This window comes from Coffea eugenioides, chromosome 4 (genome assembly GCF_003713205.1).
Source record: "Coffea eugenioides isolate CCC68of chromosome 4, Ceug_1.0, whole genome shotgun sequence".
Lineage (NCBI taxonomy): Eukaryota > Viridiplantae > Streptophyta > Magnoliopsida > Gentianales > Rubiaceae > Coffea > Coffea eugenioides.
The window spans coordinates 41,493,992-41,510,308 of record NC_040038.1 but is presented as its reverse complement, the minus strand read 5'-3'; the positions used below and the strand labels follow the sequence as shown (position 1 = coordinate 41,510,308).

The window sequence follows — 16,317 nt, the reverse complement described above, 5'->3', positions numbered from 1 at the left end:
CTGTCGTGGTTCAAAGTCGTGGTCCCGGTCCCGATCCCGGTTCGGACCATTCCACATCGATCTCAGCATATCAACCACGGTTTCGGTGAGACACGCAAATTTTGAAACATTTAATATTCTAAAAATAATAAATAATATTCAAAATAATGCTAAACAAAAATAATAAAAAAATTAATAAAAGAAAATCTGTAAAATGTAAATTTGCGAATTGACTCAGAATGACTCGGACTGACTTGGCCGAGACTATCCACATCGGAGACTTCTCGGCTGAATTCTCGGTGACTCGGCTGAGTTCTCGGCGAGTTAAGTATCTAGGAATGATTTCGTCCTGATATCGTATCGGAAGGGTCTGTTCCGATGATGATTCGGCCAAGTCGTCTTGGTCTCGGCCGAGACTTTGAACCATTCCCTGTAGATACTTTGAAGCTTCAGGGGATGTTTACAATCAAAAGCTACTTTAGTGAAACAAAAGGTTTCCATATAATATGCTGCATACTAGCTCCTTACAGACAAAAGTCAAAGCTAAATAAATTAAGCTGTCAAAATTGCATGAATTTCACCCAAAGTAACTACCTCACTCGTACTAGATTCAGAAATAGTATAGAATCTGAGCGAACTCTTTGAAGTTAGGCTTCAACATTTATTCTTTAGCAATGATGAAATCTTCTAACAGAATCCTACCACACACACTATACATACATGATACATGTGAACAGATCCTACACATGTTTAGCCGCACCAAGATTTTCCTCAAGCCATCCATCACAACTTCCTTGAGAGACTCATCACAACTTGAGCAAAGTCAATCAAGTTGATGTGACATTGCATTGCACCTAGAAAGAGCAGAGACATGTTTTAAGTTCCATGGGAGGATTTACATCTTCCTCGTGTTTCTTCCCTTGACTTTTCTATGGATGCGCTGAAAAATAGTTTGTGAAATCGTCAATTATTTATTTTTATTTCCGAAAACATCATGCTACTTTCCTCTTGCCAAATAAAACACTACAGCTACACCTAATTTGCACTCAAATCATTGCCCTTTTGTGTGGGCACATATCCAATCCACACATTTGAGTTTTCTTGAGTTTAAAAGAGATCTCATACACCATTTGGCAAGAGTGATCACCATATTCAAATGGCTGATACACAATGTGAAAAGAGATGATTTAATAATTTTGCTAAAAAGATTGGAGGAAAAAAAAAGTGCTAATAGCACCAAAGTAAAAAGGTTACTAAAAGTAAGTCTCATTTTGCTTGCCTTTAAACAATGAAGAGCAATTGTAGAAGATAACATTTCAATTCAACCATGCAAAATTGCCAGTAAAAGTACCTGAATTGATCATCCCAAAGGGGCCTTCAACTTGCAGATTCAGTTGAGAAAGAATCTTCAACATCCATGATGCATGTGGTTTGCAAGTTTAATAGACTAGATAATGAAACTTACAATTGGTTGAAACACCTTTCAAATGTAAGTTAAGTAGGAGACCAAAGCACTTGTAAACTAGCCAACCCTGCAGGAGTACAAGATACGTTTAATAGCTTTGTCCTCTCAAATTTTCAGAAGATAAAAGGCATAACTTGTCTGATTTTTTCTGTAGATCCAAATAAATAGAATCTGTTTAAGAGGGAGAAATATTGAGAACGGGAAAAAAGAAATAAAGGACATCTGTAGGATTCTCCAGATAGCATGCAACGATTTGATTATGAATCTTGCTCGCCTAGGCTCCTTAAAAATAATAAGCAATCTCTTTTTCTTTCTTTTTTCTTTTCCCTTCCTTTATCCTGATCCTCATGATACATTTTGAATATTAAAATGGAAGCATGATGCAGCAAGAAATCTGCCTTGTTGCAGACCATTTAATGGAGATTTTTTAAGCACAGTACTGTGGCATAAGTGAAGTTAACATAAACAAGAATGAACGTAAATATTTGCCAGGCGAGACAGGAAGTTATAGCCATGTTGGTCCATCTTAGCATTTCAATGAATTAAGGCTAAGTTTATAAACTGCATAAGTGCATATGAAATACCACAAATGTATCGATAGTGAAATAAGTCGCATCTGTTTGTTAATGATACCTTACATGCCAGAAAAATCTAAGCATCACTTGGAAGCAATGCAAAACCCCAATCTGCATTCAGCATCCATTATTTTAGCTTGTAATTTAAGTAGCATGTACTGCCCAGAAGACTGAATATCAATCAGAGTCATACTCCACTCACCAAGATACAAAACAATTCATATACAATACAAATTAATTGTAAATAAAAGCATACAGTCACAACAATAACTGATTTTGAATACTGTGCAGTCTATAGGATTAACTAAAGGTAAACCTCAAGTGCCCAATGGAATGTTCAAGTATATTGGTGAAATGTATTAGGAAACTCAAAAACTGCAGGCAAGGAAAATAAAGAATGAAGGAGTTGAAACAGAACAAATAGAATTTACTGTGTTTGAAAATCCTTTCTGTGGACAAATGCAAAACTCAAATTTCAGGTGCCAATATTTAGGATTGAAAGAAAAGTTCCATGCATCTCTTACACTGCTAAAATTTACACATACTCCCATAAATTTTAAGGCTAGTTGTTACACTTTTCTTCTTTTCTTTCTAAGATCAGATGCCAATCAAGAATTATCAGGATCTTGGCAGGAATAAAAGAAAGAAAATAATCCAAAAACAAGACATGCAGAAGCAGAAAATACATAACAAACCGGTTCAGGTGTTGTGTAGTTCAAATTAGTGGAAAGGAAATAGTTATGCAATAAAATTCGGAAAAACTTCCTTGAAACCATCTGTTTTGGAAATAATTGCAAACAGAAAAACTTCCAATGGTTAGAAGGTAAGAAAACTCAAGCAACCTCATGCATTTGTTGCACTTAGATTTCAAAAGAAAGGAAAAAAGAAGAACAAAAAGCTTTCTGTGACTGGAAGGTCGGAAAACATGAGGAACTTGATATCCTCCATCTATGTAGCATTCCAATTTTAAAAGAAGAAGAAGAAACCAAAGAATATCAAAGATGGTAAAAATTGGGAAATATGTATAAAGAGTTTTGCTGAAGAGACAATAACAAGAACCTGCGTATATGTAGTATTTTAGGTACATATGCTTAAGAGATTAGAAGGAGATGCATACTTTGTGGTCAAAGAGGATGACCAAAGTTGTCTACTGTTTTAACATAACCATGCCCTCAAACAGCAAACTAACTTCAAATATTGTGCATTTAGCATAATTTGATTTAACGTCTCTGTCTTCTCCCAATATGATTATGCCTAAACTTAGATATCAACTGCAATGGTAAAAAGATCAGTTAAAGAAAACCCACTTGTTTGGGTAGGAAATGGGGCACAGAAATTGGCGAGTTATATTGAAGGATAACTACAATATGTCGATAAGGAATTACAGATTGGCATACACAGTTCCATCAGCTACTAGATGCAAGTTCAAAATTAAATGCATCTAATGAATCCCAATAAACTGATAACATTATTACTCAAAGGTCCTAAATATCTAGCCTATGTTAATTGCCAAGTGAGTTCTGCTTAGTTCACACGGTTAAGGTACTACAGAAACCTCTGATTATTTAACAAGAGGCTTGCAGAAATAACTTATTCTTTGAAAGAAAAAACTTCAAGATCAAGTGCCTGAAACTAGAAAAACATCACTGGTGACTATTCCCATCTTTCGATGGCCATTGTTCACACTTATGCTAGCTAGTTACAAACTTACAGTACCAAACCAGGAGAAGAAATATCTAATATTTCATGTCAGGAGGGTATAAATAATTACCACAAACAGATCAACTTCCTTTTCTCATAGGCAAGCAAAAGTTATATTCCATTTATTTGAAAGACAGAAAAGTCCCACGAAGCACAAGGATCCTTTTCAAAGAATGTATTTATAATATTAGGAACACAATCTACAAAGTGCCCTTTGAAGCCCTTCATCTAATTTATTCAGCAAAACACTTTTGAGCAATCTCACAGGGTCAATTCACATAATATTTCATTTTTTTTGTTTCAAAATGGAGTTTGACACAAGAAGGCATCTGTCTTACTAAGTGTATATTGATGCAATCAGAGAAAGATTAACAAGTTGTTATTCATAGAATGCAGAACTTAACAATAAGTCCTGAAAGGAAAGCTCAATTCCACCCCATTTTCAGGACAACAGTAAACAGATGCACTTTTAGTAGCAAATACAAATGGAAAGAGGAATTATTAACATATCACAACCGTCTAGCATGAAGAGAGTAAAAAGGAAAATAACGAAAAGGAAATATCTTTGTAACGCCGGCACTTTCTCCATCCCTATTCTTTTAACTAACTAAAGCAGTTCCTTTTGGTTCTTCATTTTGTAATATTGCTCATCCTTATTTATCAGAAGTTTTGTTCTTCGGCTAAACATTTTTAAAGACAGGAAAACATCATTTATTTTTCTTTTTAAGCACATGGAGCTCCAAGACGATATACTCAGATAACTAAAGATGGAAGCTTCTCATTGAGGAAATAACAATTTCAGATACGAGAGCGTTCAAGCGTTCTTATGTTGACCCCATGAGTGTGACTCAGCTGATTATCTGAGATTTGAGAAAATTGTGGCTGGTTGGAGGCCAGTGAACAGGCAGCAGGACAATCTCAATTTGTGCTCAGAGTTAGGAGTTTCTTTAGTTGTTTTTGATCCTATATAATTAGTATAGCAGTGTTGGTTTTTTTACTGTACTCTCTGCTTTGTTCTTGATGTAAATGACCTCAGGGAGTCCCCAACTGTTGTGTACGTTTTTAGTTCTTATCAATAAAAATATGGAGCTTACCCAAAAAAAATTCAGGGATGATGGCATTTCAAAGAGTATTTACTATTGTAGTGTTTGAATCTTACTTTCCAAGTTCTACTTGAAGAAGTTCAACAATCACCTAAATTCATGCATCCAATCGAGGAACAGAAAGTTTTGACAGTAGATCAAATTCCCCATTTACAGTACATGTGCATTAAAAGAATTTTAATGATAGACAAAAACCTACAAGCGATGGAATCTGATCTGTGAAGGAAAGCCAAGTTCAGTTTATTCAAGAATTGGCTTGAACAGCAGAACAGTACGATCATAATTTAACAATGCATCTAGAAAATTCATGCTTGAAAAAGTTCCTATATTCTGACTGACTACCTCCTAGTTTTCCACGTGAACAACAATATCTTAGCAATTGCAGCTCTTACTATGGAGCTTAAGTTATAGATTTCTTCCTCCTAATTAAAGGTCTTACAAAGATATTCTACATATGTTACTTCGTGAACTGAAGAGAATGCAACTTTCATTGGCATACCATCCCACATGACAATTTCTAGGTAAACAGAGGCAGAAGGCCTAAAATGGAAAATCAAACTCGATAACTGTGTCTGACTAAGCAGAACAAATTCTGTTTCCTCAATCAATTTCATTGACATACCATCCCATGTGACAATTTCCAGATAAATGGAGGCAGAAGACCTAAAATAGAAAATCAAACTTGATAAATGTTTCTGACTAAGCAGTACAGATTCTGTTCTGAGTGCTATATCTTATCTCTTAAGCCTCTCATAGCCTTCAGAGTAGTGAAAATCAGAGCCATGGAAAACAAAATATTTATTATATTCTTTTATGAAAGCCACAAGGCATTAATAAAACAAAAAATGACTAAGTTGTATGAACCCGAAGGACTTACTTTTTAAAACAGAAGCAGGTATTCTCTGTAAAAATGAATCTGGAATTTTTCTGCTCAATTGTCCAAGTATACAAACATGCAATTGTCCAACTCCCTGAGTTTGAATGTCTTGACCACTTCTGGAACTTCATCCACGTGTAATAAAAGTACGAATTGGATTCTGCTCAATTACTTAACATAGCAAGTGAAAGATATATGAGGATGCAAAGAGAAAATCAGCTACAAAATTCCACCAGAAGATATTGTGCTTGTAATTATTCTCAATATCAGAAGTGCATATTCCAAGCTAAAGAGTGAAGTGGTGCAGTTGTAAGTAGATGGGATGAAGAGGATCCAAGAGATCCCATTAAACTGATTGTCCAACAAACCACATATGCTTCTTTTTCATAGTTTGTCAATTTACTCCAGATCACCTCTTGACTTCCCAAATCCGAGACATTTTAATCCATGTAGTAAATGGAAAGATAATTTCATAAAACCATAATATTGTACCTTATAAAGAACTCCATCCAGGTTCCTTTATCACTTCAGTTCCTGCCATTTCACTTCTGAGCTTCAGAACATTGTCCCACTGGCCCATGTCAGCACAGATGTTTGCCATAGAGACATAAGTTCCTGCTTCATGTGTCTCCAACTCCATGACCTTTTCAGCTGCTAGCTTCGCAAGATCCATGTCACCGTGTACTTTGCAAGAAGCCAGTAGTGTTCCCCATATGAGTGCATCAGGTGTTATTGGCATGGAAGTGATAAAGCTTTCAGCATCCTTCAATCTTCCTGCACGACCAAGAAGATCCACCATGCAGGAATAATGTCTATAACCGGGCTCAATTCCATAGTCCTTCTTCATTGAAGAAAAATGAAAGAATCCTTCTTCAATCAAACCACAATGACTACACGCTGATAGAACAGCAACAAATGTCACTGAATCAGGGTTGGTACCTGACTCTTTCATGAGTTCATAAATTTGTAAAGCCTCTGTCCCTTTTCCATGTCGAGCATAGCTTGCAATCAAGGCTGTCCAGCTAATAATGTCAGGTGCCTTAATTTGTTGGAATGCTTTACGGCAATCCTCAATACTTCCAATTTTTGAGTACATAACAAGCAGTGAACTTCCAACAGATACTTCAGACTCAAAACCCATTTTAATGACCAGGGCATGAATTTGACTACCAATGCCTAATCTACCTAAATCTGCAAGGCATCCAATGACGCCTGACAATGTGAAGGCATCAATAACCAAACCATCGACAAGCATATCACAGAAGAGGTGAATTGCCTCCTCAGGGTGACCACCTTGTGCATACCCAGAAACCATAGCAGAACCCATGAACTGGTCCTTTCTGGGAATCATGTCAAACACTCTCCTTGCAGAGCTTAGAATGCCACATTTTGAGTACATACTAACCAGTGCACTGCCTACGGAGGCTTGGTCGCCCATATAGTTCCGAAGACTGAATCCATGTACTTCTCTCCCAGTCCTTAACAAACAAAGAGCAGAACATGCAGTGAGAATGGCAGTTAAAGTCATCTCATTAGGCACAATTTCTTCAGATAACATCTCTCTAAAACAATAAATGGCTTTAGTTGCACTGCCATTTTGAACAAAACCGGTAATCATTAAGGCCCATGAAATGGTATCTTTGCGTTCAAGTAGATTAAAGACATTATAAGACTCTTCTAAGCTCCCACACTTGGAATACATTGTGAAAAGAGAACTGCCTGCAGAAACATCAAAAACTAGCCCAGTCTTAATGGTATAGGTATGGATCTGTCTCCCCATATTTAGAGAGTCAATAATACCTAAGACACTAGTGGTACAGAACTTATCAGGTTTGACATCCTCCTGGAGCATTCTATGAAACAAATTAACGGCCTGTTTGGAACTTTTGTGCTGAGCAAAAGCAGAAATCATTGTACCACAGGTACTCAGGTGCTTCATACCTTCACTCTCTAGAAAAACTATCTCAGATGCATCAATTGCTCCAATCTTAGCATACAAATTGATCAAAGAAGCTTTCACCACTGAGTCTGAGTAGAACCCAGTTTTAAAAATCCAACAATGAATTTGAATTGCCTCCTTAACTGCATCAGGATTTGTGCAAGCAATAAGAACACTTGTGATAGTGTACTGATTAATGTCCACATTCATATTTCTCATTTGCCTAAAGAATTCAACAGCAGATACAAAATCACCATTCTGAGCAAAACCAGAGATCATAGTAGTCCATGAAACAACATTGCGGACAGGCATGAACCAGAATTGTCTAACAGCATCATCCATACACCCAGATTTAGCATAAAAACTAAGAATAGCAGTGCCTAAGAAAACATCTTCTTTTATACCACACTTAATCATCCATGCTTGAACCCCTCTACCAAAATCAAAATCTTTAAGAGCAGCACAAGCAGTTACAACACTTGAAATAGTAAATTCATTAGGCATGATTAGCCGATGGCACATGTTACTAAAAATATCCAAAGCAACCCAATACTCCATATTTTTCACGGCTCCGGAAATAATAGCGTTCCAACAAGCCACATTGTCACAAGGAACATCATAAAATACCCTCAAAGCATTGTCAAACCTACCACTCTCCGAAAACAGACCCATCATTCCAACCCTGACATACCCATTCGAAAAAAATCCCTTTTTTATCGAAATCCCATAAATTTGCTCTCCCCGCAGCACGCATCCCAAAGCTGCACACGCAGAAAACACACTCCCATAAGTATACTCCCCCATTTCCAAACCAAACCGATGCATCTCACAAAAAGACCTCCATGAGTCCTCAAACAACATATTTTTGTTACAACCAGACAACATCAAATTCCAAGAAACAGAATTTGGGTCAGGAATTTCATCAAATAAGTTAAATGCATATTTTGTACTACCACATTCGAAGTAACAATCAAGCAAATAATTTGTTCGAAACATATCCAAGTAAAGATCATGGGTTCTCAGTAAATTTGCGTGAACGATTTTAGTATCTTTAAGCTTGACTTTTCTTGGCTTGTTGGGGTCCTTAAGGATGTGAAAAGGGTTCGGTTTGGTGACATTATTAACATTTTGGTCGCAAAAAATTGATGGGTTTTCACGTACTGGAAGGGATGAGACAAATCTGCGGCCTAAAGCTGAGATTTTGGGTTCAAAACGCCGAGGAATGTGGAAATTCATTTGGGTTAATGTGAAGACAGAAAAAATTGAGAAAGAAATTATTTGGCATTGGTTTGAATAGCGCGGGAACCAAATTATTGGGTTAAAAATTAAAATGTTTCCCCAGTGAATGCATTCATATATATTCTGAACAAAACTTTGACATGGATGTCAAGATGGCCGAGTTGGTCTAAGGCGCCAGTTTCAGGTACTGGTCCGAAAGGGCATGGGTTCGAATCCCATTCTTGACATTCTTCCGGTTTTTGGGGTATTTTCTTTTCCCCTCTTACATTTCTTGGCTGAGTTTCTTTTAACTGGTTTGGTGATAACATCTTCATATGTTAAATTACCTTATGTACAACTGGTTGGTGACAATTGCGATAGGCTGATAGCTTTAATTCCTCGAAATAAAGATATAATATATCCAGTTAAACCACATGAAAAAGAGGTTTTGGTTCAAAATTTTAGTTGTAGCTAACCATGCATGAAGTAAAAGGTGTAATTGAGGAAAAGCATGAGGATTATTATTTTAAGCTGGTTTGTTTCATACTTCAATTGTGTTTTTTATTTATAGGATCATTAGGGATTTTTTTTAGTTCAAGAGGAAAAACTTTCAAAGAGCTAAAAAGAAAAATAAAAAGCTAGCTGCAAAGTGCTAATGTGAAAACTCTACAAAGATCTTCATTTTATTGAAAAGGATCATCTACCTACACCTGTCTCAAAATCACTAACCATACTCCAGTCTATTCCAAGACTATTGATGTAGTTATAATTTTATTCTAAATAATAACTTAAATTTGAAGTTGGAGACAAAGATGAATCCAAGAGCTATGGAATGAAAGGAAATGTTTATTTAATTTCTAACGTAACTAAAATTACATTCTTATCCTGCAAAAAGAAAAATTATCATCCTTTCCAGTTTGTCAATTGTCCTTTCATATTCTTTGAAGGCAATAAATAATCATCATATAGTTTCTAACTAACAAAAATACTCTTCGTTAACATGAATTTGCTAAAGAAACCCTTCAACTATTATTACAAAACTCCCAATCGATTAACTTTTCTTTTAAGTATAATTATGAACTTTTTAGTGCTTAAAATTTTTTGTTTTAACATTTTAGTCCTAACACCAATCTTAGAAGGTCTAAGTTGGAAATGTTGTACATTTACTTTACATCCTAGCTTGTTAATTTCCTTTTTATTATCATTTGAAATAATTTGCACTTTTCATATGGAGCGAGGATGCCCTAAGCAAAAAGGAAGAGATACATAGAATGGCAGAGACAAATAGAACTTTTGTACATGTCCGTTAATCCATAAACAGGGATAAATTGGCTGAAAAAAATTTCTCTGAATATAATTGAATTACATAATTATTACTCCTGCAATCCCAAAAATTTGGTCACTTTTTGAGAAAACAACTTAATACGAATAGTGTTCAAAACTGACAGCTATATGTTTGAATTTCCCTCTTTGCCCTTATTTTCTAGTTCGAGTTAAGTTTGAGTACTAACACCCTATAATGCTTGTGGGATCCACCACTTGAAATGATCAAAATTTTGTTGTCGTTTGAACATCACGCTACTACTTCACTCCTCTGTTTTCAGACTCGGACCGGATATCGATTTGGTCGAGCTCAGGGGTCAATAGGTTCGACCGGGTTCGATCGGAGTTGAACCGGATGACGTCATAAATAAAAATTATTTAAAAATTAAAATATTTTATGTAACACACTTAAGAGCATGTTAATATTAATAAATGTATATTCATATATATATTTGATGTTTCAAATATATTTAATAAGAAAATACAAAGAATTAGAATGATCAAGTAGCAACTTAGTTTATTAAATGAACATTAACAAGTTTAGAATTAAAATTATGAATTTGATTGAAAAATAACACCAAACTTTAGGACAACATTTGTAAAGTATGAAATATTTGAGATATATTAATAATTTTTAACAACTTAGGGGCCAAAACATAATATTGAAAATGCTTTGACCATTTCAAAAAAAAAAACTTGACATCAAATCGGTTCATCCGATTTGCCGGTCAAACCCTGGTTTTGACCTGATTTGACCGAGTTTTTATACTCTCGATTTTTTAGAGTAACTCGGACCGAACACTTGGCCGGTTTCTGATTCAACCGGCTGATCCGGTCCGAGTTTACAAACACAGCTTCACTCTAGCATACGTCTCACGCACGAAATAACTCAGTTAAAGTAGTTTGAGGGGACTTTATAGGAAATTGTGATTATGTGAGGGTATTCAATGGAAATATATGAAAATTTTGCTTACTATTTTAGGTAAGTGACAATAGTTTTGGAATAGACCAAAAGGAAAGCATGACACTGGAGTAATTAAAAGTGTTTATTAAGGACTTTCTGGATTGTACATGACTTATAAGCCTTATTTATAGCAAGCAAAAGGCAATTACAACCCCAGTTAACATACAAAACCAAGTGAAGTACAAACTTAAAATTGCTGACATTTTCATTGTACTACAGCAAGAGCAAGTAACCATTAACTCCAAGCGTCAAAGCACTCAACTGGATCAGAATCTGATGCCATTTTGTTTGATAAACTGAAGAAGAGAAACCAACTTCTCAAAAGGTGGGATAATTTCCTTCACCACAGGCAGCTGAATCAGAGCTTCCACCCATGAGAATAAGAGTGGATTCTTTTCAGGGTCAAGAGTCTTTACGCCAAGAACCTCCTCTTGTGCCCTGAAGGCTCCAAGTGTTGAAACAATCATGATATCTAGAATGCCCAACTTTTCAGGGTGAACATTAGGACTTTCCTCTGGAAAGAATTCTCTCATTCCCTCTTCCAATATCCTTTGTTTCTCGTACATTTCTTCAAGGGCTTTCTCTTGTGCTTCCTTGTGATCAGGATTGAATAGTTTCGCCATGCTCTCCAGCAGCTGCACAAACACACATTCATGTGTCAAGTTTCTTCTTTAAAACATTTCAACTAGGGGGATTGGTTGATATCATGTGGGGCAAGAACAATTGCAGCTGTTTGATAGTTTGGCAAAAGAATCAGGAAGGCTAAATTTATAAGGAAGATCGATCTTAGAGAGAGGAAAGATGATACCTGTTGGATATAAGCAGCCCAGAAACGAACTCTGGCTCTTTCATATGGATCCTTAGGCAAGAGTTGAAGTCCATGACTTGGCCAAGTTTCATCAATATATTCAAGAATAACAAGGGATTCACATATTGGTTTTCCATTGTGGACAAGAACAGGAACTTTCTTTTGAACTGGATTGTATTTTAGGAGCAAAGCACTCTTGTTGCTCAAATCTTCCTCCACATACTCAAAGGGTATGCCTTTGATTTTCAGAGCCAATTCCACTCTTTTCACATAAGTGCTAGCCCACATTCCATGGAGAATCACTCTGTCTTCCTCTCCCATTTTTTTTTCCTGTATCAGATATTGATTCATTAGATATGTATTTATACTGGTGAACTGTATTGCAGAGCAAGTTAATTTAGAAAAACCGGGCAGCGTACATTTTTCCTAGTTTCTTGTTGCCCAAGAGGACTCATGCAGTAGGTAAAACATACATGTCATTAATACAATGGAAAGACATATGGAATTATGGACTAGAGAATTTAAAAATTTTTCGTGTACAGTTTGATAATATGTCCATTTTGATCACCTTATTAAACTTGATTTTAGATTTCTTGGTGCTCAAGATGGTTTTTTTATTTGTCTTGCTCACTGAGAGAGAGAGAGAGAGAGAGAGAGATGGTTTTCTTGGGAAAGAGGATAAATACAGATTGACTCATACACATTTATTTTATTAAAAATCTGTGACAAACTAGTGTTAGGCAGAATCAATCTTCAGTCAATCATTGTAATTGACTTGAAAAGCTTTAACAAAGTTTGCTAATTTAGTTTCTGACTTCATTGTCACAGACGAATTAATTTCTTTCCACATTTTGGTTTATCAAATTGATTGTTGTCTACACAGTATCAATAAAATAGTTGAGCTTTGTACATAGTAGTTAAAAGATGACGCTTGATGTACAGTTTTTTTACTACAATTTTCTGAATCGGTTTACCTAATTCATATTGGATACAAAATTAATTTTGATGAGTCACAGACTTGGATTATTCATTCTTATTCATAGCTGGAGCTCAATTAATTCAAGTTTCAACTATTTTCCATTTCTTTAATTCACAGAGAAAGCTAAAGGTAGAGTCAAGTATACAGCTATACCTATGTTAGTATTTGATATCAAAATCAGAGTCTACAAGAAAGCTGCCATTTCCATATAGCTGGAAGAAAATTAGGAGCTTTCTTGGGTAAGGATCCACTGTTACCATGCTTTCAGCTACTTTCAAGTTCAAGAAACAATTCAGTCTAGGTAACTAAACCTCAAGTTCAAGCTCAAAACACAGTAGATTTGGACAGCTATTTTCCGTCGAAAAATTGCCGCGTTTTTCATGAATACATTTTCCTATCACCTTTTTACTTCACATACATTAAATCGTTACAGTAATTTGTTTACAAAAAATCCAGAAAAATGCAATCCAAACACATTAATTTCAAGAAATCAGCTAAACCTCTACTATGCTCAATCTATGGCATATGCCTCAGTCAATAGGTTTCTATTACTAGCTACTTGTATCTTTTTGTGGTCCAACTTCGAAAAGTTTGTTAAGGATTGATTGTGTAATAAATTTAAGAATCAGTTCTCTTGGGTGATCAGTCGATCGCTAAGCATATAAATATGCACATTGTTTATTCAGATGACTTATGAGTAAGCCTTACTTGTTTCAACTTACAAGGAGAGGGCAGTAGTCTCGATTAACTTACATAAAGTTAATTCACAAACTAACTGCTATGTAACCACAATCAATTGTAGAATTTCATGCCACTTTCTTTTAGGGACTGAAGAAGAGCAATCAACTTTTCATATGGAGGGTTACTTTCCTTCACTACAGGCAGCTCATTGAGAGCTTGCACCCACGAAAATGTGAGTGGATTCCTCTCCGGATCCAAAATCTGTACACCGAGAACCTCTTCGTGTGTCTTGAAGGAACCAACAGTTGCAATCATCATGATATCTAGGATTTCCAGCTTTTTGGCACGGACATCAGGACTTCCCCCTGGAAAGTTTTCCTTCATGCCATCTTCCAAAACTCTCAGCTTCTCATGCACTTCTTTAAGGGCTTTCTCTCGTGCCTCTTTGTCAGGTGTGTAGAGTTTGGCCATGCTTTCTAACAGCTGCACCAACACAAGTTAAGGATGTACTTTTCTTGTTTTCTAAACATAGGAGTGAGGGTAGATTATAGTCAAGATGGAGTTCGGGCAACTTAATTTCGATACTTGCGGTTCGCATTAGTGTATTTCTCATAAAATATGGTGTACAATCAAACAGTGTCATCATACCTCAGTTTTAGGGGGAAATACAATTTTGGTTTCCAGTTTTTGGCTGATATGATAAATTGGTCTTTAATGTTTTAATTGAAACAAATTTGGTTCCAAAGTTTTTGATTCTATACAAATTTATGACAACTAATGGAAAAGCACAATAACTAACACTAATTTGACATTAGTAAAAAATTTTGACTTTGCATTTTTTCCACTAATATTTGGAGTTTCCGTCAATATGGTCCCTTGGGTTTCAAATAAGAATATTTATGGTTTTAAGATGAAATAAAGGTGAATTGAAACTAAATATTTGACAAATGTGTTTCCAAATCCTTATAAAAAAAAAAATCTTAAAAGCACTTCATAGCGGCACAACATCATTCTTGAGCCTAAAGAGTAACTATTTGTCAAATTATTTGAAGTTAAGCATAACATAGATAGTGTATAAGATAAAAGTTAGTGAAGTTAAAAATGATAAAACTTGTGATCAATTAATTAGTCATAGTGCACAATAACAACTACATAAAATATGTCCAATTTTTAAGACCAATTTTAAATGCAAAGAAGAAGAAAGACATGAAAAAATAGTGACATGAATAAATGAAACAAAAAACATAACAAAAGAAGAAAATTTTTTAATTAGAACACCTAGTACACATATAAAGTAATTTTGATTTAGTTTGTATCTCATTTCATTGTCAAACCCTTAATATCATTATTTGAAACTTGTGAAAGCAATCAAAGCATAATGATTCAAACTCCAAATGAATGGGGACCAAAAATAAAAAGTCAAAATCATTGACTAACATTAAATTGATATTGGTCATTAGAATTGCTGAATATTCATTAATTATCCTAAATTTGTATAAAATAAAAAATTTTAAGGACCAAATTTATTTTGTTTGAACGTTAGGGACCAATTCAGCACGTAAGCCAAACATTCGGGTTCAAAATTATATTTTCTCCCTAAGTCTTATTTATATATGGATAAACTACCTAGGGACTCTCTAAATTATTTTAATGGTCCACTTTTAACTCCTCATCTATTTCAAATCTCAAATTGACCCTTCATCTATTTCAAATCTCAAATTGACCCATCATCTATTTCAAAGTCTCAAATTGACCACTCAACAATGACAAATGTCAAATTTTGATCCTTCTGTCCATCTTCACCAATAAAGCTAATGGTATAATAAGGGTAAATTTGACATATCTAACAATTGAAATCGACTAAATAATCAAACTTTTACGCTTTTCATTATTGAGAATCAATTTGAGACTTAAAATGGATGAATGGTCAAAAGCTAACAATTGAAATAGTTTCAAGGTTCCCTAGATAATTTACCCTTTACATATTTACACCATCTCTTTGTACCAATAGGACAAATTGTATAATCACACACCAAGTTTTCACTTAAACGACTATACGAGAGGAACTATCTATACCAACTGTTAACCAATGCCTAGCCCAGATCTTGCTTGTGGAATGATAACATGATAATGCAAATTAGAAAAATATACAGGAAAAAAGTAAGATAAGATGAATACCTGATGGATATAAGCTACCCAAAAGCGAACTTTGGCTCTTTCATAAGGATCCTTAGGCAGGAGGTGAGGTCCATTTTGCCAGGTTTCATCAATAAATTCAAGAATAACTAGAGATTCACATACTGGCTTTCCATTATGGACAAGAACAGGAACCTTCTTGTGTACTGGATTATACTTGAGGAGCAAAGCACTTTTGTTGCTCAAATCCTCTTCCACGTACTCAAACGGAATGCCTTTGGTTTTGAGAGCCAATTCCACTCTCTTAACAAAAGGGCTTGACCAATTTCCAAGCAGAATCACTTTGTTTTCCTCTCCCATCCTTCTTTCTCTACTCCTAATTGTCCTATGGCTTTGAATCTGGCTATTGTTGTTATGTTTATATAAAGTCGTTCCCGGTACAGTAGATTCATACGAAAGCAATCTTAACTCTTCTATTTCTTACTTTAAAAAATAAAAAAGAAAGACTAAAGAAACAGGATTAATAGATTATTTAATGTGCAAAGGCCATTATAGACTAAAGCAGTTGG

The 16,317-nt window shown here is 35.2% G+C and overlaps 3 protein-coding genes and 1 non-coding gene across 4 annotated transcripts; 1 reads left to right on the top strand and 3 right to left on the bottom strand.

The window, feature by feature from the left end:
- Positions 1 to 309: 309 nt before the first annotated feature.
- On the bottom strand, positions 310 to 8,875 carry LOC113769383 (pentatricopeptide repeat-containing protein At1g74600, chloroplastic). The gene is made up of 3 exons (XM_027313836.1): positions 5,701 to 8,875; positions 1,331 to 1,511; positions 310 to 919 (listed from the first exon to the last, which is right to left on the bottom strand). Exon 1 carries the CDS (start codon positions 8,873 to 8,875, stop codon positions 6,194 to 6,196), a length of 2,682 nt encoding a protein of 893 aa, XP_027169637.1. The 3' UTR covers positions 310 to 919; positions 1,331 to 1,511; positions 5,701 to 6,193.
- A 149-nt stretch (positions 8,876 to 9,024) lies between these two features.
- On the top strand, positions 9,025 to 9,105 carry TRNAL-CAG. Its single transcript has one exon. It is a non-coding gene; the product is annotated as a tRNA-Leu (tRNA).
- Positions 9,106 to 11,213: 2,108 nt separating this feature from the next.
- Positions 11,214 to 12,273, bottom strand: LOC113769502 (glutathione S-transferase U9-like). The gene is made up of 2 exons (XM_027313961.1): positions 11,953 to 12,273; positions 11,214 to 11,779 (listed from the first exon to the last, which is right to left on the bottom strand). The coding sequence occupies exons 1-2, from the start codon at positions 12,271 to 12,273 to the stop codon at positions 11,411 to 11,413; spliced, it is 690 nt and encodes a 229-aa protein (XP_027169762.1). The 3' UTR covers positions 11,214 to 11,410.
- Positions 12,274 to 13,723: 1,450 nt separating this feature from the next.
- Positions 13,724 to 16,108, bottom strand: LOC113769382 (glutathione S-transferase U9-like). The gene is made up of 2 exons (XM_027313834.1): positions 15,791 to 16,108; positions 13,724 to 14,095 (listed from the first exon to the last, which is right to left on the bottom strand). The coding sequence occupies exons 1-2, from the start codon at positions 16,106 to 16,108 to the stop codon at positions 13,724 to 13,726; spliced, it is 690 nt and encodes a 229-aa protein (XP_027169635.1).
- Positions 16,109 to 16,317: the final 209 nt, after the last annotated feature.